The following is a 27,362-nucleotide window of genomic DNA, read 5'->3' as shown; positions in this document are numbered from 1 at the left end:
CAGAAGCTTTTGGGTCTCATTGAGGATTGCCTGGGTAAGCGGAAAGTGCGGTTAAAACAGGTTCAGTCCTTATTGGGATCTTTCAACTTTGCGTGCAGAATCATACCCATGGGTCGTGTGTTTTGTCGCAAATTGGAACGTGCAACAGCTGGGGTTGCTCGGCTCCATCATTCGGTTTACCTATCCAGAGAAATCAGGGAGGATTTAAAGGTTTGGTCCTCTTTTTTGGTTTCTTTCAACAGGGTAGTGTTGTGGCCTGCACCTCCTTGCTACAACAGTGCGTTGCAGTTATTTACGGATGCGTCAGGCAGTTGTGGGTTTGGGGCCTTTTTCAGGTTGGAATGGTGTGTTGCGGGATGGCCAAAGTCCTGGGTGGATAGGGGCTTTACTAGGAACCTTCTGTTGTTGGAGCTGTTTCCCATTGTGGTGTCCCTGGTGTTGTGGGCCCGTGAATTGGCCGATAGGCAGGTAGTTTTTCGGTGCGACAACATGGGGGTGGTGCACGCAATAAACAATCAGAGGAGTTCATGCCCGTTCACCTTGCGGTTGCTCAGGCATCTAGTATTGCAGTGTCTTCAATTTAATATTAATTTCTCTGCCAGGCATGTGCCTGGCATAGAGAATAACATTGCGGATGCATTGTCCCGTTTCCAATGGGTTAGGTTCCGGGAGTTGGTACCCGGGGCTTCTCCAGTGGGTTTGACATGCCCGCCTTATGTCTGGCAGATCATCGAACCGGGTTAGTGGGGCTGGCCAGGAACGCTCTGGCTCCTTCCACACAAAGGGCATATGATGCAGCATGGAGGGATTGGCAGGCTTTCCTGGGTAGGTATGGTCGGGAAGGTGAGTCCATGGAAGACAGGTTGGGTGTTTTTGTGTGGGAGCACTACGAAGCGGGTAGGGCTAAAGGGGCCATGTCGATTGCCCTTGCGGGCATAGCCTTTCATTCTAAGCTGCGGGGTCAGGAGGACCCCACTCGGTCCTTTGTGTTGGCTAAGGCCATGAAAGGGTGGGCCAGGGCCAACCCGGCGACAAAGGACGCAAGGCGTCCCATTGATTTGGCACTGCTGAAAGATCTGGTTAAGGTATTAGCGGATGTTGGGGAATCTCCATTTGAGGTGTTGCTTTTTAGGACCGCTTTTGTGTTTGCATTTTTCGGTGCATTTAGAGTCAGCGAATTGGTGGCTAAGAACAAAGCGGGCAAAGAGGCTGGTTTGCTGGTGGGCAACGTCAAAATAGGTAGTGGCAGCGTGTTATGCAGGTTGGCTAAGTCCAAAACAGATCAACTGGGGAAGGGGCGCTGGGTCACATTGCAGGCGCAATGCGTTAAGGATATCTGCCCGCTCAGCTTGGCGCAAGCTTACTTAGGAATCCGCCCTGCGGGGATTCAAGGGCAGTTTTTGTTGCATGCAGATGGGAGTTCAATGTCAAAGTTTCAATTTGCTGCGGTTTTAAAACAGTGTTTAGAGGTACTGGGACTAAGGCCCCAGGAGTATGGGACCCATTCCTTTCGGATTGGGTCGGCTACACAGGCGGCGGCGTCCGGATCGTCGGTAAGTGAGATCCGGGCGCTAGGCCGGTGGAAGTCAAATGCATACAAGTCTTATGTTCGTTTAGATAAGTTGTAGATGCGCCTGTTGCGCCAACCCTAAAACGAAGTTTACTGTCGGTTTTGGAACGGCAGCGTTCCGGAATCGATGGTGTGAAGGTTGTTTTTACTTTTTCCTCCACGGGGGCCTTAATTCAATTGGCAAAACTGGTCCACGGGAGGTTTTTTAAGTTTTCTCCTTCACATGGGTTGATTACGTATCAAGTTGTGTTTTTTTTCAAGATTAAGATACTGATGTTAGGGAATCTCCTTATTTTTTCAGTTCCAACGGATTCATCAGGACAAATATGGCTCATCGGCCATTCTTTTATTTATTGGGCCGGTAGGCATCCAATGGCAAGAAGGTCACACGATTATCTTGGTGATAGGCAGGTCAGGTGGATAGGAGTCCGGGGTCTGCGTTGGGTCGAGTTCCTGAAAGTGCTCATGAGGCATGAGAGGAACTGGGGCAGGCCTGAGTGGCTGGTCATTCATCTTGGGGGTAATGATCTGGGTATTACCAAAGGGATTGACTTGATTCTAAGCATCAAGTCGGATCTGGTGGCGTTGAGGGCACACTGGCCTAATGTTAAGGTGGTGTGGTCGGAGATAATTCCCAGGTTTCATTGGCGGGGTGCAGTTAGGATCTCCGCCATTGAAAAGGCTCGCAAGAAGGTGAACTCCGCAATAGGAGTTTTTGTGAGAGCCATGGGGGGAATTGTCGTCAAACATCCTTCACTGGTCTTAGACAGTGTGAGGTTTTATCGTGAGGATGGGGTGCATCTTTCCCCTGCGGGAAATTGCATCTTCTTGGAGGATATTTTTAGAGTTTGGGCGTGAGTATGCAGGTTAATGGCTTTTCGGGTTTTATAATGGGGATGGCGGTGGAGGTTGCTTTAAGGCAACCTTTGTTGTGGCGGAAAGTCGCTACCAGCCAGCGGTCAAAGGGGGGCATAAGCGGTCATCGTGGGACACCACCCCTTTCGTAGGACGGCGAGTGGTCCTCGCCATGCGGGTGGACAAGGGGCGTTCCCCTGCGGGACCGCCCATTTTTTGCTCTGCCAGGTTAGGGGGTGGTGAGATCCTCACGATGCAGGTTGTGCCAGTTAGGAGGCGGTGGTGAACCCCTCCTTAAGTTTAAGTCACATGTTTCAAGTTGACTGGGCTGGCGTGTGGTAGCGACTAAGAATTTTTGCCATCCTCCATCTTTTAGTTTAACGTTAGGGACTTGATCTTTAAGATCCCAAAAATTCCAAATTTAAAATTCTAGTTTAGCTTAACAAGGTCTTCAATAAATAATTCCTTTGACCTTTTTAAACGTAATTCTGGTGTCTGAGTCTTTATTTTGTCTGCGTGATTTATTTGCGTCAGTCTCAATTATTTTAAGTAGAGGTTTTTGTAATTATGGTTAAGTAAAGGTTAATTAAGTCATGGGCTACTTAATGGAGCTGAAGGCTGTTTTAAGCTTGAAGCATTATAAGAGCCCTGACTTAGGGTCAGCAAAAGTTCAGGCAGTGGAAAAAACTCTGCTAGGTTTTTCTGCCTAGTGATAAGGTGGGCAGATGTAGGTAGCCTATCAGGAGTTAAGGGGGAGGGTACATTTCAGCACTACATAAGCTCTAGGGACCATGTGACCTCCACCTTCTTACCTTTGGAAGCCCTCCCGCCCTCCCTAATTTAGTACCCAGCGGTGGGATGGTTATCCCTCAGAGTGCTGGTACGCTTGGTCTTTTTTAAGCATTTTTGTGGTGGCTTTTCAGCCAAAATGGCGGAAAGTCGCTACCAGCCAGCGGTCAAAGGGGGGCATAAGCGGTCATCGTGGGACACCACCCCTTTCGTAGGACGGCGAGTGGTCCTCGCCATGCGGGTGGACAAGGGGCGTTCCCCTGCGGGACCGCCCATTTTTTGCTCTGCCAGGTTAGGGGGTGGTGAGATCCTCACGATGCAGGTTGTGCCAGTTAGGAGGCGGTGGTGAACCCCTCCTTAAGTTTAAGTCACATGTTTCAAGTTGACTGGGCTGGCGTGTGGTAGCGACTAAGAATTTTTGCCATCCTCCATCTTTTAGTTTAACGTTAGGGACTTGATCTTTAAGATCCCAAAAATTCCAAATTTAAAATTCTAGTTTAGCTTAACAAGGTCTTCAATAAATAATTCCTTTGACCTTTTTAAACGTAATTCTGGTGTCTGAGTCTTTATTTTGTCTGCGTGATTTATTTGCGTCAGTCTCAATTATTTTAAGTAGAGGTTTTTGTAATTATGGTTAAGTAAAGGTTAATTAAGTCATGGGCTACTTAATGGAGAATTTTTGCTTTTTTCGCCTTGGACGGAGCATTTTGCTCTCCAAAAGTGAACCACCCTATTCAATGTGAAATATTCGCCGTCTTTCTAAGTGATTTTCGCCGTCTCTCTCCATGTAGAAATTCTCCATCTTTTGATGGGGAGCTGGAATGTGAACTTTTAAACTAAAAGGTTTTTTTTTTTATTTTGGTGTAAAAAAAATCAGGTTTTTTTTTCTGTGAAGGGGCATGTTATTTATGTTATTTTTATTCATGTGCTTATAGCACATGAATATATATTTAATTTAAAAAAAAAATATTTTAATTTTTATTATTATTATTTTTTTTTTACACAGTGCAGCCAGCAGGGGGCCGGAGCGCTCGAGCCGCTCATTAGATATTCATATATTCACTGCACCCGATCGTTAATATGCACGATCGGGTGCAGTGAATACTGGGTCCCCCGCTGGATATAGGGGGGGCAGCCTGTGCTGCCTGGGTCCCGGGGAGCCCACCTCCCCTCCACATTCCTCTGGAGCAGCCAGGGAGACTTTAATCTCTCTGGCTGCTTCCGTCCCCCGGCTACCTGAAAGCTCCCTGCCGCGGACGCTCGTCCGCTGCAGGGGTTAAGACTCGCCACGAGTGGCGGCGAGTCTTAAATACATTGAATAGTGGGAGCAGGAGGCTCCGGAACACGGAGAGTGCATGGCGAGAGAAAAAATCTCTCGCCATGCACAGAGAATTTTTTTCATTGAATACTGCCCATAGAGATACAATTAATCTCTGTTGATGTGTGAATAAAGCAGGTGAGAATCTGATTCACATTAGGAATGGAATGGGAAACCACCTATTCTTGGTTTAACAGCTGAGGAGAGTACTGTTGAATGGAGTCACATTCATTCTGCGATGGGGCAATAAATACAGCAGCTTCCTGTCATCTTTTTCTTTACAGTTGAAGAACAAGGAGATCTTCTGTGGATTACTATTTGGATTAAACAAAGATGAACTGGTTTGACTTTTCCTTGTGGAAAAATAAGATCACTTGGGTTGGTGTTCATTTGGATTACAAATTAGGGCGATCTGGACTAAATACTGGATTAAAAAAAATATATATCATGAATTTCCATATTATACATGTTTAATAAAATAGTGAAAGAAGACATTTTGATTTATTTTCTATTCCTTCACACTATACCATTTGTGTCCTGACTGTTTCCCCATTACCCTGGTATTCACAGCCAAGTACACTAAGGGCCTGATTCAGGTACATTCAGAACAGAGACTTAACACATATTTGGGTACTTGTTTCTTAGCACGGCGCCCATCGCATCACATACCATAAGGCATACGATGGTATGCGATGCGATGTTACGCGATGGCAGCCGATGTTATACAATTTTAAATTGTATACCATCGCATTGTATGCCATATACAATGGTATACGATTTAAAATTGTATAAGAACCCTAATGGGTGTTTTCAATGTTAAATGTGCCCCCTCTAAGATAATTAATTGTATAAACACCGTAATGGTACAATGTTAAAAGCACCCCCACGCCACCCCCACTATCAACGCCAACACGAAGAGTGGCGAGCGCAGCGAGCCCGCGAGGGGCGGCGGTACGCGTCCTCCGACCTTTTCATACCCCCACTATCCATGTTGGCGTGGAGTTGATTTCATATAGAGTGGCGAGTGCAGCGAGCCCGAAGCGTGGCGAGCGCAGCGAGGGGACACGGAATACATGTAAAGTAATACGCGTCCCCTCGCGGGGCCCGCTGCGCTCGTCACGCTTCGGGCTCGCTGCGCTCGCCACACTATATAAAATCAACTCCACGCCGACGTGGATAGTGGGGGTATGAAAAGGTCGGAGGACGCGTACCGCTGCCCCTCGCGGGCTCACCACGCTTCAGGTTGGCGTTGATAGTGGGGGTGGCGTGGGGGTGCATTTAACATTGTAAGCACCCATTAGGGTGCTTATACAATTTAAAATCGCATCGCATGCGGTCATATGGCATGCAATGCAATGTCATACAACTTAATATCATGGGCGCCGTGCTAGGAAACAAGTACCATATTTGCGCATGGCAGACCCTGGCCATGAACGGCTTTGGCAAGGTACACACTCACCAGGGCACTCATTGAGGACAGGTGCGTTGACACTGCTGGACCACGGGAACGCCCAGCATTTTATGGAAAACACTGGGCGTTCCCATGGGTACGTGGACAGGCTGATGCCTGACAAGGGCAGGCGGTTGACATCACAGGACGTCAGCCGATCACTCTGTCTTCAGTGCCCTTAAAATAAAAATCATCATTGGTCGGCGACCATTAAATGATTTCTCCTTCTAGCGGAGCCATGCCCTCTTATGGTACCGAACAGATTCGGCAGCACAGGGGGCGGATATTTGGCCAGACGGATTCTCAGGCGCTCGGCAAGCTGCAATGTTCACAGTTTACTGAGCTAACCTGAATTAGGGCCTAAATGTGTTTTCACACACAGTTTACTTTTCTATGCGCAACTAGTGGGTAACTGGTCTAAAAAGAATTCTACATGTGCATATGGTCAACATTTTTTAGACCCTCTTTAACAATTTACATTTCATACGTTTCAAAAATAGACAATAAGGGTGAGATTTAATAGGATGAGAGATTCAGAAAGTGAGAGATTTGGTAAGAAATCTCCAGTTTTTTTTAAAGCGGCAATCATTTACACTGCAAAACCAGTTTAATTTTTAAGTTTAAATGATTGCCGCTTTAAAAAAAACTGGAGATTTCTCACCAAATCTCTCACTTTCTGAATCTCTCATCTTATTAAATCTCACCCTAAATGTCATGTATTTATTTAATAGACACTGCAAAAGCAGGCCTCTGAGCAGGAACGGGCTGGGCCGGGGGGCAAGGTGCCATCTGCCCCCCAGGCCGCTCTGGCATGTGTGCTGCGGGCCGCGGCCGCCTTACCGGGTTTTTTTTGGGTACTCTTTACCTAGAACGGCGCCCGTCGCGGGCATCGCGGGTACATTTATGCCTGCCCGCGCCGCGACCGACGCGATGCCCGCGATTTTCCCATTGAAAACCATGTTAAACCTGAAAAATCGCGTCGGTCGCGTCGCGGCCGGCCATAAATGTACCCGCGATGCCCGCGACGCGATGCTCCCGATTTCCCATAGGAAGCAATGTTAAAAGCCGCGATGGACCCGATTTTAGTGTTAAATGCCTCAATCCACCCGATTTGGCCATAGAAATCAATGTTAAATGGGCCACAGAGCCCATTAACCCTTAAATGTCCCCCAAAATTTTTTACGCCACCACACCATCCACGCCAACCCGAAGCGTGGCGAGCGCAGCGAGCCCGCGAGGGGCGGCGGTACGCGTCCTCCGACCTTTTCATGCCCTATTATCCACGTCGGCGTGGAGTTGAGAATAGAATAGTGTGGCGAGCGCAGCGAGCCACCGAGCCCGAAGCGTGGCGAGCGCAGCGAGCCCCGCGAGGGGACGCGGATACCTTCACAGGTAAACGCGTCCCCTCGCGGGCTTCACAGGTGTCCGTGGCCACGCGGACACCTGTGAAGCCCGCGAGGGGACGCGTATAACTGTGAAGGTATCCGCGTCCCCTCGCGGGGCTCGCTGCGCTCGCCACGCTTCGGGCTCGGTGGCTCGCTGCGCTCGCCACACTATTCTATTCTCAACTCCACGCCGACGTGGATAGTAGGGCATGAAAAGGTCGTAGGACGCGTACCGCCGCCCCTCGCGGGCTCGCTGCGCTCGCCACGCTTCGGGTTCGCGTGGATCGTGGGGTGGCGTTAAAAATTTTGGGGGCCATTTAAGACTTCAGGGGGACTATTAGGGCTCTGTGGCCCATTTAACATTGTTTCCTATGTAAAAATCGCGGGCATTGAGGCATTTAACGCTAAAATCGCGGTCAATCTGCCTTTTTAACATTGTTCCCTATGGGAAAATCGCGGTAATCGCGGGTACCCGATTTTGATGTACCCGCGATTTACCCGCGATGCCCGCGATTACCGCGATTTTACCCGCGATGCCCGCGATTTCAATCGTGGGCGCCGTTCTAGGTAAAGAGTACCTTTTTTTGCACTGCTGGCGGCCATGTTCCTGTAATCTATTAAAAGATCTCTGCGGCCATAGGAACATGGCCGCCGGCCTCCACGGCTACGTGGAGGAGGGCCCGGCCGCCTGTTCCCTCTATTCATCCATCGGCAGTGGCAGACGCTGGGTGGACGTCATGACGATGACACCTCCCACCCACGCGTCTGCAGATGAAGGACGGCAGGCCGCAGGTTAGACGATTCGGGGGGGCCGCAGCAAGACAGGCCGCACTGCAGAATTAAGCAGAAGTGAAATTTCTGGGACCCGCAGCAGGACAGGAGAAAATACAGTAAGTGAGCATTAAACTCACCAAAAAAAAACAACGATATTTATGTATAATATTAATGCAATGACACCACAGGCTGCTCCCCCTGTATAATAATTTGTGTCATGGCATTACTATTATTATATTAAACAGGGGGAGCAGCCTGTGGTGTCATGGCATTACTTTTATATTATACAGGGGGAGCAGCCTGTGGTGTCATAATTATTATTGTACAGGGGGAGCAGCCTGTGGTGTCATGGCATTATGCCATGACACCACAGGCTGCTCCCTCTGTATAATAATAATGCCATGACACCAAAGGCTGCTGTATAATATAAAAGTAATGCCATGACACCACAGGCTGCTCCCTCTGTATAATAATAATGCAATGACGCCACAGGCTGCTCACCCTGTATAATAATTTGTATCATGGCATTACTATTATTATATTATACAGCGGGAGCAGCCTGTAATGTCATTGCATTATTATTATACAGAGAGAGCAGCGTGTGGTGTCATGGCATTATTATTATACAGAGGGAGCAGCCTGTGGTGTCATGACATTACTTTTATATTATACAGGGGGAGCAGCCTGTGGTGTCATAATTATTATTGTACGGGGGAGCAGCCTGTGGTGTCATGGCTGCCTCACAACACTAGACCCATAAGGTTGATGTCATCCAGCAACCTATTCATGTGGAGTCCAGATGCTCTGGTTATACTCCAAATATGTACTGTATTTATAGGTTCACTGGCTTCTGACAAGTGTCAGATTGTCTGTGGGTGTGTATATAATTCCATGTTCATAGGTGGAATTCAAGATAGCGCCCCATTGTGCAATTCAATTGTTGGTCCATTTGCCAGTGCTGTCATTACGGTTATGTTGTTCGCTCATCAAAGGCTGTTCATAATAAATGTACCATTTCATTATTTCATATGTCAATATGCATTTATACCTTTTCATACATTGGGTGGTATGCTATTAGCAAAAGTACTTTACAGGGCCTATGTGACATTCTTTTCCCCTATACTCGCACTTATTGGGTATTTTGCTTTGCAAGCCATAGTCACCCACAGCATTATCCCTGATAAGCAGCCGCTAGACACGCGATAACACATGGGATTGGGAATTTATACTTGATCCCATGTATTTTTATGGTGGGTCCATTTTTAGCTGATAAAATGGCCTCTAATTGAATACCGAAATAAAGGCCATCCATCATTAATCACGGTATCAGTGTTTTTTATTGGCCAAATATGCATATGGGCTACTTGGATATCCATCATAGGGTTCTATTTAGGTAGTAATGAAGAGCCAAAATGCGGAGATAAATGCCAGGAGCCAGCTCTATTACCTGCATTTACTATTTAAAGGTAAATGGTAGAAATATCAGAGATGTCTCAAAAACCTCTGTTTCAGAATAATGTAGAACTATATTGGGAACATTGATAGTGAGCAATTCACTAATATGAGGATGACATACCTTACACCAGGGGTCCTCAAACTTTTTAAATAGAGGGCCAGTTCACTGTCCCTCAGACTGTTGGAGGGCCGGACTATAGTAAAAACAGAAACTATGAGCAAATTCCTATGCACGCTGCATATATCTTATTTTAAAGTGAAGAAACAAAATGGGAACAAATACAATATTTAAAATGAAGTAAAGTTAAATCCCCCCCCCCCCCCTGTATAATAACAGAACCCCACAGGCTGCTCCCCCCTGTATAATAACAGGACCCCCACAGGCTGCTCCCCTGTATAATAACAGGACCACCACAGGCTGCTCTCCTTGTATAACAGGACACCACAGGCTGCTCCCCCTGTATAATAATAATGCCATGACACCACAGGCTGCTCCCCCTGTATAATAAATTATTATACAGGGGAGCAGCCTGTGATGTCATGGCATTATTATTATACAGGGGGAGCAGCCTGTGGTGTCATGGCATTATTATTAATAATGCCATGACATCACAGGCTGCTTCCCCTGCATAATAACAGGAGGACACAACAGGCTGCTCCCCTTAACACATTTAAAGAAGGACACCTCAGGAAACAGCAGAATTCTTTATTTTTTTGTGAGTTTGATCCTCACCTGCTGCTGCGGCTCCCAGCTTGCTTGATGCTTCATGCGGCAGCGGTCCCCGACTCCCTGTCCACCCCTCCCACAGCCTGCTGCTCCTACTTGCTTCACAGACGCATGGGCGGGCGGCGTCATCATCATGACGTCCACACCCAGCGTCTGAGGCATCAGAGGGAACCTCCTCCACATAGACCTGGAGGCCGGCTGCCATGTTCCTGTAGCCGCGGCCATGTTTTAAAAGCCTACAGGAGCATGGCCGCCGACAGTGGAGGAGAAGGTGAGGGACCGCGGCCCGCAGCACTCCTTTTAGTGCTGCTTCCGGTCTGATTTTGCAATAACCCGGCAGGCCGCATAAACGTCCTCAGTGGGCCGCATCTGGCCGGCGGGCCGTAGTTTGAGGATCCCTAACTTACACTGTTAATATGGTTCATTGCTGATGGAGAGGCTTTACTGAATGGACACTAGATCAAATGCGCACATGCATCAATGGGGCATGTGTTACAGTGCTTCCTTCTGTCACCACAGCAGTTAGGTGTTGTGAATGGTCCACTAAGAGGGATTCTGCCAGCCAGGCCTTGGCAAGGATTTATTACATGATAAATCTGCATTGGTAATACATTTTATATTGCTGCAATATTCAGCGATAAAGATTAGTATTTATCACTGCCCTAACTCCCCATTGATAAATATACCCCATAGTACTGAAATACATGTTTAGAGTAGAATGGATGAAGAGCATAACATCTAATGGGGTCTTTGTGTTCTTTACAATCAATTGAACAAGTTTGACCTTACTGACTGCTGTAATGCCTAGATATGTAATAATTGGGCAGATGTATTAATCCTTAACAAAAGATAAATGAAAGGGAGATAAGGAGAAATAAACATCCAGCCAATCAGCTCCTTACTGATTTTTTTCAAACACAGGATGCAACATGGCAGTTAGCAGGTGATTGGCTGGATGTTTATCTCTACTTATCACCCTTGCATTTATCTCTTGTTAAAGCTTAATACATCTGCCCCATTGCACCATGTTGGTATATCACTGTCACTCTTGTATGTGTCCTTATTATATGCCAAGGTAGTCTAAGTTTCCAGTATGCTTAATAGCTTAGTGACAAACGAACATGTTATATTTACAGAAATGTACTAACTTACATATGGCGATTAAATTATTTAGATTACATTACTAATCCTGAAATCTGCCACTTGTATTTTTTGATAGAATATTAACTACATTTGTGACAACACAAAATGTCATCAGGCACAGATTCCTCTTGAAGCAGAGTTGTAAGGAGACAAGTAGACAGTCACCTGCCCTGAAGACAGCTGAGAGCAGACAGCTGATATTGGGAGTGACTAGAAATAGAGACTGCTAATACAGTACACAGATTTCCCATGAGAAAACAAAGTGTTCAAAAACACACTCATTCCTATTCATGTGCGATCACCAGGGGTACTTACCCCTCCTCTACACTGTATGACCCCCCAAGGAGAAGATGTAATATGATAGCAAAGTATTTAACCCCTTAACTGTTATCAGCACAAAATCCCCCATTAAGCAACTGTGTTTACAAATAAGACTAATTTCAGACTAGAACCTTGTGATAGCAGACTACATAGGCCAGAGTCTAGTGCCATAATATAAGGACAAATATAATAAATATCATCTGCATTATTCAGAGCCTCCTATCTTCCTCCATCTGTGAACAGATTCATCATTTCTAACCCCCAAATGCATCCCCACCCATTACATCACATACTACAGTTACCCGAGAGACTGATATCTCCCTCCCCTAACTGTGCTACAACAGTAATCCATATGCACATACACACTCCTCCCCAGGAAATATTAGCTCCATTCACGGGATGCACATTCCTGTGACAGACACACAAGCAAATCAATGGAATGTATCTGAAATTGGTATAAACGGGAAATGAAATGATCACCCCAATATCTACTAAGACCAATCACACAACAGAAGTCCATCTCCTATCAGATATCAGAACCTCCCTCCAATCAAAGATCAGATTCTCTGGATTAACGAAATGTCCCCCAATTCATCATTTTTTCTTAACAAAAGACCACTACAAAAGAACACCCTAAAATTACTAGGTTTGGATACATTTGTATCCATGGCATAATACATTTATTCTATGCCTAGCATAGCTTCATCCACCTCCTCTGACCCTGCTACCACCCTATTTCATTGTCTTCCACATCTTCCAGACTTACCCTGAGGCATTGGGGGCTCCACCAGTGATTTCCCATGGCAACCTATGCAGCACATCACAATCAGGACCACCAAAGGGTTGCAGACCCCTCCACAAGGCATCCCTAAATCCATTGCACGCCCCATGCTTCCCAATCGTCACCCCTCCATTCTTCCTTCTCTGTACACTGTTACAGACAGCTTATGATTCTCTTCTCTCCCCCTCCCGTTCTCTCCGCTCTGCCACACCTCCCCTTCTTTCTTTTCCACTGGAAGCCAGCGCCATCTGCTGGGAACAGGCGGGCAATCACGAAGACTCACTTACTGAGGTGAGAATAATGCTTCACCAGCAGAACCTCATAGATACAAGGGGCTCAGTCACCGCCAATGATGTTTGTGCCCCCTCCCTCGTGACACTCAGACTTATCCTATTATGCACCAAGACTCAGACACTTCATGGACACACATACCATAGTACATTCTGTACCTGGAGGACCTTGGCAGCATGTAGTGTGTTTGTGCGTGTATACAATATTTATATAAATATTTTATTTATATATATATATATATATATATATATAAATAAAAGACACACAGTATATATAGTTCCTGCCTACATATCTATCTATCTATAATATTTGTATGTATATATATATATTTATTTACAGTTTCTTATATAGCGCAGCAGATTCCGTTGCGCTTTACAATAGTAGACAGTGATAAGACAAACTGGGTAACAACAGACAGACTTGGAGGTAGGAGGGCCCTGCTGCAAGCTTACAATCTATGTGTGTGTGTATAAATATAGCGTCGTAGTGGTCGACCTATTGACTTGATGGATATCTACAGATGGAGCGGGGCTTGTCTTTGCAGGGGATGGCGACGCCTGCCGCCATCCCCCGCCACCCGCCATCTGTATCTGCGAAAGGGGACGCGCGTGCACGAGATGTCCTTCTGACGGCTTCCCCCGGGTCCCCGCCGGCTTGCCGGCGGTCACCCGGGGTCCCCACCGCCTCCCCCCCTAACCCTGTCCGTCTCCCTGAAGCGGAGACGGACAGGTTCCCCTCGCCCCGCCGCACGGAAACTGAGACGCGCGTCTCAGTCAAATGGAGAGCCGGGCTGCTGGCGGATCGCCAGCGGTGACAGTCTGGCGATTCGCCAGCAAGAGGGAGCCCGGCTCCATCTGTATATAGCTAGGGGCATGAAGCAGACTGTAATCCCACTGATAACATTGACTTTTACCGGAGTTCATTCAGATGTTAGTTGGTTGGTCGAACACTAGGGGTGAAATTTACTAAGATGGGAGTTCTATTGAAGATGGGATGTTGCCAATAGCAACCAATCAGATTGTACCTTGTAGAAAATAATTGGTAGTATCTGATTGGTTGCTATGGGTAACATCATGGCTTCAATAGAACTTCCATCTTAATAAATTTACCCCTAGCAGTTTACAATGTCTGTAGCACTATATATTTCCCTATTTGCTGTTTTTATGGACACAGTATTTAATTGTGGATTTTACAAATAATGTCTTTCCTATAGAGTATACTATTTAACAAGAATGGATTGTCAGCAGTGAAGTTTCCCAGTGGGCCAATGTGTACGCCAGTGGATATATATGGATGACCAGTGTTTGGAATGTTGACGTTCAGAATACCGACATCAGCATACCGAAGGAGGGAATCCCAACAGGGGCCAAGTAAATATACTTGGCATAATATGTACAGGGGGAACTGTATGTCATAATGTGGGCTGGGGATACTGTGTTGCAAAATCTTTACTGGCTGCCCTGGCTGTGACACCAGATGAATTTATTAGGTGCAAAAGTACCAATGTAATAAAATATAAAAAAATGTAATGACATAGAAAAGTCTTCACCTATTATATTATAAAATATGTAAATACATGCCTCCCAACTTTAGTAATTGTGGTATCGGTTCCTGCCAGGACGAAGACACGGACAGAGACTACTCCCAACTGACATTGCCAACCAGAGCTGGATTAAGGCTCTAGAGCAACGGTTCTCAAACTGTGGGTCCTGACCCCAAAGTGGGTCCCAACCTTCTCACCATGGGGTAGAGACATACTTGCCTACTTTTTAAAATTAATTTCAGGGAGATTATAGTTGGCAGGAGAATTTTGCACAGCGCCCCATTGAGGGGGCGTGTCAGGCTCCACCCATAGGGCGTGTCTAGTTCCATATAAGGAGAGATTGCGAAAAGAGATCGTGAACGTGGCACCTAGAAGCGTGGGTGTGTACGGCACATCTGAGCGGAATCTTTTAAAATTACTTATATCCAAATGTAGGTGAGCCCCAAAGCAGATAGTAAGAGCTACTGGGAAATGGTGCTGATGATTCAATGTAAATATCGGTCTCTAATTCCTTTTTTACCCCAAAAATGTAACAGTGTAATGTGAGCTAGGTGAAATGAGGGAGATTGCTAGACTAATGAGGGAGAGAGGGAGATTGCTGCTATTTCAGGGAGTCTCCTGCAGAATGCAGGAGGGTAGGCAAGTATGGGTAGAGAGTCTGAAAAATCTGTTGTATTATCTGTTATTTTAGACTCCTCACATCATCTTGTGCCTCCACCATGGTGCATGTGCTGTCTGCTGACTACGCATGTGATGTGATTACCTTCTACAGTACACCCAGACATTCTAGGGTTAATTTTGTTTGGAGCTAATTAGCCTACCAGTATATATTTGGATTGTGTGAGGAAACCGGAGCACCCGGAGAAAACACATGCAAGTACGGGGAGAATATACAAACTCCGCACAGTTAGGGCCATGGTGGAGATTGAACCCATGACCTCAGTGCTGTGAGGCAGTAATGCTAACCATTACACCATCTGTGCTGCCCCATTATATATAAACACACTCACACACACACACAACACACTCTGCATACTGTACATACATACAATTCTCTCTCTCTCTAACACACACACACACACACACATAATAATATTGGGTGTAGATCAACAAGGCCAACAAGCATTGGGTCGACACCACTAGGTAGACAGGCAGCAAAGTCGACATGGGTCTAGGGCAACATGGGTCTAGGTCGACATGACATTAGGTCGACGCAACCATTGGGTCGACATGGGCAAGGTCGACATTCAAAAGGTCGACATGGGTGTTTCACTGTTTTTTGACCCGTATGTCAACACTGTCGACATGGACACCATTTTTGACGTACACCGCATCCCCTCGCACACATGCTTGTGTCAACCTAATGACCTGTTGACCTAGACCCATGTCGACCTTGTTGCCTGTCGACCTAGAGGTATCCACCCAATGATTGTTGACCTAGTTGCTGTAGACCTAATGACCGTATCCCATAACATCATACACATCACACATACAAACATGTACACACAGAACATACATAGACACACACAACATACATACACACACATGCAGCATACATACATACACACGCAACACACACTGCATAGATACATAGATAACATACACAGAAAATGCATAGATACACACCTGATAAATATATAGATACAGTGTACGATGCGGCCACAGGGAGACCGAGTGTCTGGGTGTCCCCATATACACAGCTGGTGGGGCCGGCTGCACGGAGCACTAATGGCAGTTGCTTCTGCAGGAGCCTGAGGCTCCGTACGAGTGGGTGGCGGCTCTGGGTGAGAGGGTGGCAGCCTCCAGCTTCTCGGTTCCCCCCCCATGCACAGGAAGCTCTTGCAGGCGCCTTCACAGGCCGTGGGCAGAGGAGGGGTGCGAGCTGGAGTGTTGGCCCATGCAGTTTCTAAAAACACTTTCCATGCAGGGCTGCAGACAGGGGGGCCTGGGGTACCCCCTGGAGCCCCCCCTCCCCCTTAATCCAGCTCTGTTGCCACCTGTGGGAGGGACAGCAGGGCAGTCTCCAAAAAGAGGCTGGACTGTCCAGTTGTAATCGGGGCAGTTGGGAGGTATGGTGAATAGTTATTGAAAGTAGGAAAGTTAACATTTTACAGTCAAATTGCACAATGCATTGGGACCACAATATTTCAAACCTTTATTCAACGTGTTAACACAAGGACATCGCCCGAAGGTGGAAAATGGATAAAGAGTTGCAATTGTACAAACCTTAACACATTGCGGGGTAAATTTACTAAGATGGGAGTTCTATTAAAGGTGGGATGTTGCCCATAGCAACCAAACATATTCTACTTCTTATTTATTTAGCACCTTCTAGAAAATAATAAATAGAATCTGATTGGTTGCTATGGGCAACATCCCATAATGTACCCCTGCATGTTCACATTGTTTGTAGATACTAGAAGACCCATATAATGGTTTACCTTGTGTGACAGATAATAATTAACATCAAGCAGTATGTAATTGGCAACCTCTAGTGTTCTGCATCAATAGATCTGTACAGACAATGCATAAAAGACGAGCAGAGTCCTCTACACGTTATTCATTTATTAGTATCACTTTAAGAGATGAAAATGAATCTGCAACAAAAATGCTATACTGTAGTAAAACAAAATGTGCACGTTGTTTCCTGAGGTACCACTGAAATTGAGTCCTTTGAATCCCACTTACAGACCACCACGAGCATACATGTAAAAGGCATAGATCATGTATTAATATAGCTAACAACTATATACTACAAATGAAGAAAATAAGTACTTTTACATTAATTACATTTGCTGCCCCTAAAATCTAGTTGCCTCGGGTTACCGCATTGAAGGCATATCCATGATTATCATTGATGTACAAAACCATTGTGTACTGTATATTAAAATAGAATATGTTTACTCATACATGTTCTAGTTGTGTAATCCCTGTAAAACCCAGAGTGATACTCCCTGGAAAGGGAGCAAACAATTCTTTAGCTTGGGCACTTTCTTACCTGTCAGGCCATGCTGTTATGACACAAATGGCATCTAAAAGCCCTGCCCACCACAGTGATCACTGCGTGGGCAAAGGCATACTGAACAAGTTAGCATAGTACACTCTGCCACCCTGATCGGGTGTGGTATAATAGATTGACAATATAAAATGTCAACAGTGTCTAAATTGTTGACACGCACAAGCACAACATATGAAAAGGAAATGGTTACCAAGTGAAAAGTTTGACAATTTTTTGGGGTGTCAAACTGTACATGTCATCACGTGAAACCCCAATTAGTGTACTGCTTCACCTGCTTTGCTTCAGACAAGGTTACCGTTCCAAATCATAATCCACGTGTATGGTGAATTGTGAAAAAGCTGCAAAAATGTCCGAACTTGTGTTGACCACATGCTGTGCCGACCATTTGATCCTGTTAACTGTTTACTGCTGGGCAACACCGGCCCTCCAGATGTTGATGAACTACACATCCCAGCATGCCTTGCATCAGTTTCAGCACGGCCACATAGCAAAACTAATGCAAAGCATCCTGGGATGTGTAGTTCATTAACATCTGGAGGGCCGGTGTTGCCCAGCCCTGGTTTACTGTGTATGGACAAATTGCAAATGACATCATAAAGATGCACCCACGTCACTGAACTCTAGGGGGCAAGATGATAACATTAGCATAGTACACATTGCCATTCGCACTTCGTGAAAAGGATGTCCGGTAACAGTCAAGCTACAACTCTTCTTCCTGGAAAAGTCCCTAAACAGAACAGTTAAGTGCTGTGCGCAATTGAGGCAGGCATTTATTGGGCTAAATAAATATGCCAATGAAAGCTTATAAAGTGCAGATCATACTTCATAATACACTGGTAACTAGCAGACATGTGCTCTTTAGAAAGTAAATGGTATAACAAACTTTGGCATTTGCAGTGTGGCAAGGGGCTGTGATGACACAAACCACTTGACCTGCCAGGCCGGAGTCCTTAAAGCAACATGACAACTATCCACTCAGGTAGTTTTGTAATATGTTGTTTGTAATGACCAAACAACATATTCACCTATCACATGGATGTCAAAGATAAAATCTCTGCCACTTTTTTTCTAATAGTAAGTGGGTAAAATGTTACTAGCTGGTAATAATAATGTACAGGTTTTGGGATTTTTTCTTTTGTGTATTAACAGCAACGATGATTATTGTAACCTAGAAAACCAGGAAGGGAAAGGCCATCCTTTACTGGTTGGTTAACTCTTCCTGATCATCTGTCGGTGGTCGTGTCCTTCTGAAGAATCCAATCTACAAAATCAGAAACAGATTTAGGATATGTAAAATCATTCCTCACTGATGCTTTCTTACACTGGTTGCCATGGGAACTAAAAATACAGAAAGGGATGGCACCCATTCTTCAACTCACCTTCCACATAACAAATATAAGCAATGCCAAGATTAGCAGCCCCCCAAGGATTCCAAGGATGATCCACCACATAGGAATTTCTTTCTGACCATCAGGACTCACCCACTGAACCACAGTGTCTGCCTATGACAGGAAACAGATAGGTCAGGTGTGACAGTGAAATATACCATTTTAACCAATAGCTTTACAAAATAGAGCCCTTCTGTCCTCTTCCTCCTCAATGCCAGTGCGCAATGCGGTTAATTCCTATATAAGTAAAAAAGGTCATATTGACCCAGACCACAAATTGCCTGCCTTCACCATATTCAGATACATGATATCTAGTTATTCCGTTATTTGCTGAGAAAAGTCTATTTTACCGAAAAAACATTGTAGACACCAAAGTATCAGTACTATATCTAGTGGCAACTAGCAAGCAAAACACTTGAATTCCCCCCATAGCGGTGAGGAGCAGCGCTAGCCTTGCATTAGATAGGATACTAAACACAGCAATGAAATTATTTACAGATCAAACCATGTTCTCCTCACTAAACCTTAAAAAACTCTGTAATAATCATGAATATGTCTATGAAGATTATTGAAAGTAAAGTATCAGGATACAACATTTCACAAAACCATTATCCCTTATACTCAACCCCCTGGATAATAACCATTAAAAATTAATATACGGTACTTAGGAATTACTGCATTTAAAATGTATAAAAAGCAAAACCATAGTCAGTGTGTTTACATGTTAAAATACATTTTCCAAATATGTAGTATTTTGGAAAACCACCAAGAAATAAACAAATGAGTCAAAAACACTAACTAAAGTAAAGGTATATACACACTGAGCTGAAAGACGCTCAAATGACAAATGTGCTTCTTTTAGCTCAAACTTGCCCAGTGTGTATCGGCCTTTACTTAGCTTTTGTGATATCAAACTCTTAACTACCCATTTAGCACATATAGCAGCAAGTTTTTCTCCATGTAATACTATTACTTGGGAAAAATGGAAACAGGAGGGGAAATTTAATAGGGTGGGAGATTCCGAAAGTGAGATATTTGGTAAGAAATCTGCAGTTTGTTACACTGCAAACCCAGTTTGATTTTGCAGTGTAGATGATTGCTGCTTTAAAAAAAACTGTAGAACAGAGAGGCAAGGTATTCCCCTCTTAGGCCATGCCCAGTCTCAGCGGCGTAACTATAGCACTGCAGCCCCCGCCACCGCGCGGGGGGGGGGCGCTGTGCATGTGGGGGCGCCGGGGGCTGCGGTGCTATAGTTACACCCCCCCATCCCCCGCAGACTTACCTATCTCGCTGGTCCCGGCGGCTCCGTTCTTCTGCTGAGGACCACCACAAAATGGCCGCCCCCATATAGCACACAGTTCTCTGAAACTGTCTGCTGTATGGGGGCGGCCATTTTGTGGTGGTCCTCAGCAGAAGAATAGAGCCGCCGGGACCAGCGCGATAGGTAAGGCTGCGGGGGATTGGGGGGGGGGGGGTTTGCATGGGCGGCGGGGGGTGCTGGGCGGGGCGGCGGCGGGGGGGGGGGGCGCCCAAAACTTAGCTACTCCACTGCCCAGTCTGTGCTGATTTCACCCACTCAAGATGTTGATAACTGAACTGTATATCCTCCTTATATTTATATTCACATTCCCTCACCCCTGTTATAGCTGCACCACAATCCTGGGACACCAACCCCCACCACCTGTCCTTGTGTCCATATTCCCCTTATGTGTCTGTCTGGTTATGTTGATTCTTTCTCCATTTCCCCCTACCTTACTTCCTTAAATGAAAGTCAAAAAGGGTCTTTAACCCTCTTAGACATCTAGTCTCTAACCTCACATTTCATTTCTATGTGGGACAATTCTAGTTTCATCATGGTAGAAACACCTGAGTTGAGTCCTGGATTAGGTGCTAGATTCATGCAGGGACACCAGGAGATCTGTCATCATGGGTGTAGGGAGGGCAGCACCGGCAGAACGTAAGCTCCAGGAGATGAGTAGGAAAGAGGGTGCACTGCCTCCTCTACTGTGCCTGATCACAGAAGCTAGGAATGTTGGCGGGGGAGGGTGTGGGGTTGTGGAATCTGCAACCAGAGACCCTGCGCCCCTTTAAAAAATGGACACCACCTTAGAAAGGTGCTAGTGGTTCTACTGGACCTCTAACTTCTGTCAGGGGAGCGCAACATGTACATTGCTACCCAGAAGTGCAGATTCCAGAAGCGTGGCGAACTGTGAGCCTGCAGCCCCCTGGCAATGAGCATGTAACCCCCATGGCAACGGGTATGTAACTCCTGGCAATGATAATAAATCACCTAGAATGAGCATGTAGGTAAGCCATGCTTCAGGGGTCATTATCTGTGTAAGCGGCACTACAGGGGGTATTATGTGTGCAAGCAGCACTACAGGGGGCATTATGTGTGCAAGCAGCACTACAGGCGGCATTATGTGTGGAAGAAGCACTAGTGGAGGCATTATGTGTGTAAGCGGCACTACAGGGGGCATTATGCGTGTAAGCAGCACTAGTGGGGGCATTATGCGTGTAAGTGACACTAAAATGCCATGAGGGGTGCAAAATGTATAGCGCTACCCAGAAGTGCCGGGAATGCTGGTGCCGCTAGGAGAAGATGCAGAAAGCTGCATCTTTTGCCATGAAACCCCTGGCAAAAAGTAATTAGAAGCCATACTTTGGGGCATCATTTGTTTGGGACATTTTTATGTGTGGAACATAAAATGGTGTCAGTGGTATAACTGTGTGTGGCATAATATGCAATAGGCATTACAGTGTGTGGCATAATGTGTAATGGGCATTACAGTGTGTTGCATTAAGTGAAATAATACGGTGTGTGGCATAGTGTGTACTGGGCACCTTGTAACCTAGCTATACCACTATAATGTAGTATTTCTGTTTTATTTTGCCTTTCATCTATGTCTTTCTTGTATAAAAAGACAACTTCACAAAGCCTAAAAAAAAACTGCTTTAACAGCAGCATATAGCATTCTATGTGTCCCATAACAGAATACCTTCCTTGCTTGTATTTGCAATAATCTGGACCATTAATTTAATTATCTTTTACAGTCCTGCCCTACTTCTACATTTTTGAGAATTGTTTCAGCTTAAAATAAAAAGACTAATAAAAAAAAAAAAGTACCAATGTTTCTGTATCTTTCAATGCTGTAGGCTGGATCCTGTAGGGGACACCCATCACCTCGAAATAACCTCTTGAACGCAAAATGAACTGCTGCTGTGGTCTCTGTGTGGTGGTAAAGTGAGAAATTGAGGACCAGACATGTAATGTTCTAAAGCTCTGTAGCTTTTTGTAAACATTTCTGACCTATTATGGACGTTAGTCAAGTATACTAAAGCATTGTAAATAAATGTTTGCAGCCGTGTTCTATCTAGATCAGTGGTTCCCAGGGGCGTAACTAGAGCTTAATGGGCCCCATAGCAAAATATTTGCTATGGGCCCCTCACCCGGGAGAGAGAGGAGAGACAGCAACAGTGTGTGAGATAGAGAGAAGGAAGGAAGGACAGTGACAGTGAGAGAGAAAGAGGGACAGTAACGAGGAGAGGGAGAAGGAGAGAAAGTGACAAAGAGAGAGAGGAGAGACAGCAATGGGGAGCGAGAGCCACAGTGAGAGAAAGGAGGCACAGTGACAAGGAGAAAAAGGAGAGGTAGCGATGGGGAGAGAGATGGAATAGAGTGACTGTAAGAGAGGAGGGACAGTGACGGTGAGAGAGAGGAGGGACAGGGACGGTGAGAGAGAGGAGAGACAGGGACGGTGAGATAGAGGAGGGACAGTGGCGGCGAGAGGGACAGTGAGAGAGTCACAGAGGAGATACAGTGACGGTGAGAGCGAAAGTGACGGTGAGAGAGAGAAGGAGAGACAGTGATGGTGACAGAGAGGAGAATCAGTGACTAGGAGATACGAAGAGAGAGCGACAGGGAGAGAGAGATATATAAAATACATCATTGTAAAATAATGTAATAATTATAATTTGAATAAGATATTATACATATTTTTAAGCTCTTATGTCACATAGACCCCTCTAGCCCCCTGCCTAGCCTGACACTGCAGGGATGAAAAAGGGGCAGATGTACACTTTACATTTAGGGGGGGGGAGGTGAAAATCAACACTGACTCCTCCCACAGCTGACTACTGGGCAGGACACTGGGCTACTGGTTGTGGCATGGGCTAAGGCAGCAACTTACCAGAAGAGAGACGTCCTCTTCCTCCTGTGTACCCGTAGCACGTCCATGGTGGGGAACATTGTGCTTCCTCTGCAGCACCCCGGGGGGACTGGGACCATTGATTCTCACACTCAGGCAGGTGACTCACAAGCGGGTGCGCGGAAGTCTCTCAGCAGGTCAATATAATTCAGCAGTCCGGCGTGGACGTTTCTAGGCAACTGATAACAATGGCAGGCCCGCGGAGTAATACTCTTTCTCTGGCTGCTGCGCCTGTGATTACTCCCTGCGCAGGGTGTCATAAAATGTGTGGGCGGGGTTTAGATCGCAGATTCACAGGGCCTCTAACACTGAGTCCCGTCAATGGCTGCTGCTGCTTCCCGACATTGCCGCCCCTCCGCCATCGCTGTGCGTGCTGCATGAAACGAGTTTGTGCAGTGCCTCCTTGTCCAAGGCCCCTTTCCATGCTGCCCGCTGCTCTAATATGTCTGGTGCAGGTGGAGCAGCGGGCCCTTGAGACAGCCCGGGCCCCGTAGCAGCTGCACCCCCTGCACCTTCGGTAGTTACGCCACTGGTGGTTCCCAAACTGTGCACCTAGGCTCCCTGGGGTGCCTCGGGACACTTGCAGGGGTGCCTCGGGTTGGTCGTCCAGGACCAATTCTAATTAATTATGATCAATTATTTATGGACAAAACCAGTGCTGGTGGCTGCCAATCATAAAATGTATACAATCAGAAGCAAATCCTGCCCTTTACCACATAACTGAACCTAAGAAGCTCATATAAACACAATCTACTTAATTTGATATATCTTTTTTGGGGCCATGGGGTGCCTTGGAAAAATTCTGATACTCTAGGGTGCCGTGATTAAAAAAAGATTGGGAACCCCTGATCTAGATTATTGTTCTCAATCAGCATTATGGTACATTATATTTATCAAGAGGTTTTACAAGTGTTTTTTTGTGTCAGAAGGAGACCACAAATTATATTTGCAGATAAGCAGCAGGTTACATTATAAGATCAGAGCAAAGTTATGAAGGGGTCAACACAGCGCATATAATAGAATACTATTGACTATTAAGTAGTGATGCTTCTGAGCAGACACCACCATCTTTCCGTAGACTAATATTTTACATCAATATCCTTCTCACACAGCCACCAGATACCAGGGAAAGGTCCATACCTTGTAGAGCCATATAGGCGAGGGCGGAGCACGAGCTCCGGGCGCCGGAACATCAGAGGGTGCCGGAGCCGTGCCTGCACTGCCAGCTCGCCCTGGCCATTTCAGGGGGGCCCGTGTCAGAGTTCACAAAAAAAAACTGCGAGCTGGCGACAGGAAGGGGTGGGGTTTGGAGGCGCAGCACTGCTATGGACGATGTGTGCTGCTGGTCCCCTCCTCTCCCCTCCACTGATTCGTGGCGGCATAGCTGATTACAGTTGGGTCTCCTCCCAGCTCCTGCGCTGCCTCTGACACTGGATCACTGGATCACCGGCTCCTCTGCTTCCTGCTGCTGCCACACACCCTCCTCATGGCCCACTGGCTGTATCCCCGGAGCACAGGGTAAGGAGCAGGCACAGGGGGGAGGGGGAGCAAACATGGGGGGAGGTACAGAGAAAGGAGCAGGCATGGTGGGGACAACGGGGTAAGGAGCAGGCACAGGGTCTAAGGAGCAGGCACAGTGAGCACAGGGTAGGCATCAGGCACAGGGGGCACAGGGTAGGCATCAGGCACAGGGAGCATGGGTAAGGAGCAGGCACGGAGGGGCGCGAAACATGCCCTTGCTCCGGGCACCGTGGCACCTAGCTAAACCACTGCATATAGGACCCATGAGCCCTGCATGTAGCAGCAGCCTCTGAGTAGTTAATTGCTCACCATTGTTGTATATTCTAGCAGGGGTGCTAAACCTTATCTCACCTTTAAAAAGCTGGACACCCAGAGAATAGACTGAAGTTTCACTGTCGCTCTCTCCCCTTTTTTCATATTTTGTATGATACATTCTATCTTCCAGCAATGTGAATTGCTACAATTCTGAAACAAAAACAAAACATTCAGCAAATATTATTTTTTTGTCCTACTCACATCACCAAATGTATGCCATTTATCATGGCTGAATTTGTATTTACAGAGCTCCTGCTGCTAAAGGATCTGCATTGGATTACCTGGGAAATGGTGGGTAACAGTTTTTTTTTCTTCTGGTTATTAAGATTAATAGCTTTTAAAATACAGGGTGACCCCTGCAACTGATTGCATCTTTGTTTTATATCCAATTACCTGCAAATACGTACAGGATTCAGTATACCAAAGCAATATCTCAACTGCTGTCAGAACACCACCTCGGAACTTTGAAAAGATCAAGATGCCAACGACAGAATACTGACACATACCCTGAACGTAAGCATGCCAGGGTTAGGGTCAGGACTGGGAAGGCGGGGTTAGGATTAGGCACTAGTGTGGTGATTTAGGAGTAGACTGTGGGGGGGAGAGGAGTTTAGGGTTAGGTTGCCAAGGTGGCAATTAGGTTAAGGCACTTACAAGGTGGGGTTGGAGTAATGCTGAGTTCAGGGGAGGAGGGGAGGGGGGTAGTTTGGTAGTTTTTAAAGGTGGGATATGAGGGTTAGGTTTAGGCACTAGCTGGAAGAGTTAGGGTCAGGCTGGGGGGGGGGGGGGGCAGGGTTAGGTGGTGGAGGGGAAAGGCTTAGGTACCGAATGGAGCCCCTATTGAGATTTTATGTATTGGGAATCCAGGGTCCCTCTTTTTGAATACTGGCATCCCCACTGCTGAGAAATCATACTGTATGTATGGGGTTTCTGGCAATTTTTTCCAATGTTTCTCTAATTTTCAGGGCTCCCCAATTTAGTCAGCTGGAAAAAAAATTCTCCAGAAAACACACAGTTTCAGTAAAACCTGTGTGTTCTCACCAACTGCAACCTGCTTTTACCAGAAAATGGGCTGGCTTCACCTATCAGAGGCAAGTGAAACAAAATCCCAGCTAAGCCGTGGCACGCGCCCTGCATATACTGGTCTTATTTCAAACGTGCGCACTAGTCTGCTCCAATATTGAACTTTCATGCTGTTTAGCCTCAGTAACAGTTACAGTACAGTAATATGATAGAAAGAATACTGTTTGCAGACATTTGCCATGAATATTTACCAGCATAATGGGACCTATTGCTTTGGAGGTTTGGTTAACACTCTTTCTGCTCCCAGCAACCTGTTCATCTCTTGTCACATCTCTCTTACTCAGCCTCCGGCCATCTGACTTCTTGTAGTTGACAGGTGCTTCAGTTACCCCCATGAGGTCCAGCTGAGAAGAGTGAAAGATAGTTCTTGTTGTACATATACGAGCAAGATGTTCTACATCTTTCAGTGTAAAAAAGAGTTATCAACAATATGATGGCAAACATGTGAACTGAACAATTGTTCCGAAGGAATGAGGAAAACTCAAGGTTTGAGGCAATATTAGGAAGTTTCATTTAGCTGGAAAGAGCATGGAATTTACACGAGACAATGAATTGGGAAGAATTTACATAAGTTGTTGGACCTAACTTTGACTGACAATTATGTTAGAACAGGGGTTCTCAACCTTGGTCCTCAACAACCCCCAACAGTGCACGTTTTCCAGGTCACCTGGCAGGTGCACAGCTGCGCTCATTATTCACTGACACATTTTAAAAGTTCACAGGTGGAGCTAATTATTTCACCTGTTATTCTGTGTGGAGACCTGGAAAACGTGCACTGTTGGGGGTACTTGAGGACCAGGGTTGGGAACCACTGTGTTAGAAGACAGTAAAATAACTTAACACTTATTTTATTAAAAAAACTTAACAACATTGGAACTCTTTCCAAGAACGAAATTATATAATGTGGAAATAGGAGATGAAACCGATATGGTAATAAGCTCTGGACTAAGGATGGAACCAAGATGTTCAAGTGACCTGTAGAAAATTGATGTTTGATAGGTTGGTGCACTGCATGTTATCATCAGTCTTCAAAAGCAATGGGTACAGGAAGATGTCATCTTCATAGTTCTCAGGACTTTGAACAACAAACTTGACATGGACAGTGCCTGGTCCAGCATTGTGCAACTAGGAAAAAACATATGTGGATATGAGACCAATATTTATTTATTTATTTATTTATTAACTAACAGTTTCTTATATAGCGCAGCATATTCCATTGCGCTTTACAAAGGGGACAGTGATACAACAAAACAGGGTATTTACAGACAGTCAAAATGTATAATCAAAAGATGATGATAATCACAAGCATTGATTAAGATCAAAACAGACTACATTTTTACCCATTGACAAATAGCTTTTGTCAAAGCACAAGCAAGACATCTACAGTATGAGCACTCAATATACAGTATAACAAGATCATATTGGT

At 45.8% G+C, this 27,362-nt stretch overlaps 2 protein-coding genes across 9 annotated transcripts in view; both read right to left on the bottom strand.

Annotated features, from left to right (window-relative positions):
* Positions 1-12,775, bottom strand: part of FAM171A2 (family with sequence similarity 171 member A2) — a 45,209-nt gene extending 32,434 nt beyond the window's left edge. For 4 of the 8 annotated variants that reach the window (XR_014444492.1, XM_083147435.1, XM_083147430.1 and 1 more), the window contains exon 1: positions 12,554-12,775. Coding sequence is in view for 7 of the 8 variants with exons in the window: in XM_083147435.1 (XP_083003561.1) it covers positions 12,554-12,677 (124 nt within the window). In the remaining variant the exon portion in view is untranslated. The remainder of the gene's footprint in view (positions 1-12,553) is intronic. The other 4 variants (XM_083147437.1, XM_083147433.1, XM_083147436.1 and 1 more) reach the window with 1 other exon arrangement.
* Positions 12,776-16,545: 3,770 nt separating this feature from the next.
* ITGA2B (integrin subunit alpha 2b) overlaps positions 16,546-27,362 on the bottom strand; it is a 55,251-nt gene continuing 44,434 nt past the window's right edge. Inside the window, exons 21-26 of the mRNA XM_083150109.1 lie at positions 26,912-27,061; positions 26,128-26,280; positions 24,890-25,003; positions 21,937-22,038; positions 18,801-18,923; positions 16,546-18,682 (exon numbers count right to left, since the gene is read on the bottom strand). Coding sequence (XP_083006235.1) covers positions 18,620-18,682; positions 18,801-18,923; positions 21,937-22,038; positions 24,890-25,003; positions 26,128-26,280; positions 26,912-27,061 — 705 coding nt within the window. The 3' untranslated portion in view covers positions 16,546-18,619. The remainder of the gene's footprint in view (positions 18,683-18,800; positions 18,924-21,936; positions 22,039-24,889; positions 25,004-26,127; positions 26,281-26,911; positions 27,062-27,362) is intronic.

The sequence above is a fragment of the Crinia signifera genome, chromosome 6, assembly GCF_055691185.1.
Source record: "Crinia signifera chromosome 6, ASM5569118v1, whole genome shotgun sequence".
Taxonomy (NCBI): domain Eukaryota; kingdom Metazoa; phylum Chordata; class Amphibia; order Anura; family Myobatrachidae; genus Crinia; species Crinia signifera.
This window is presented reverse-complemented; position numbering and strand designations above follow the sequence as displayed.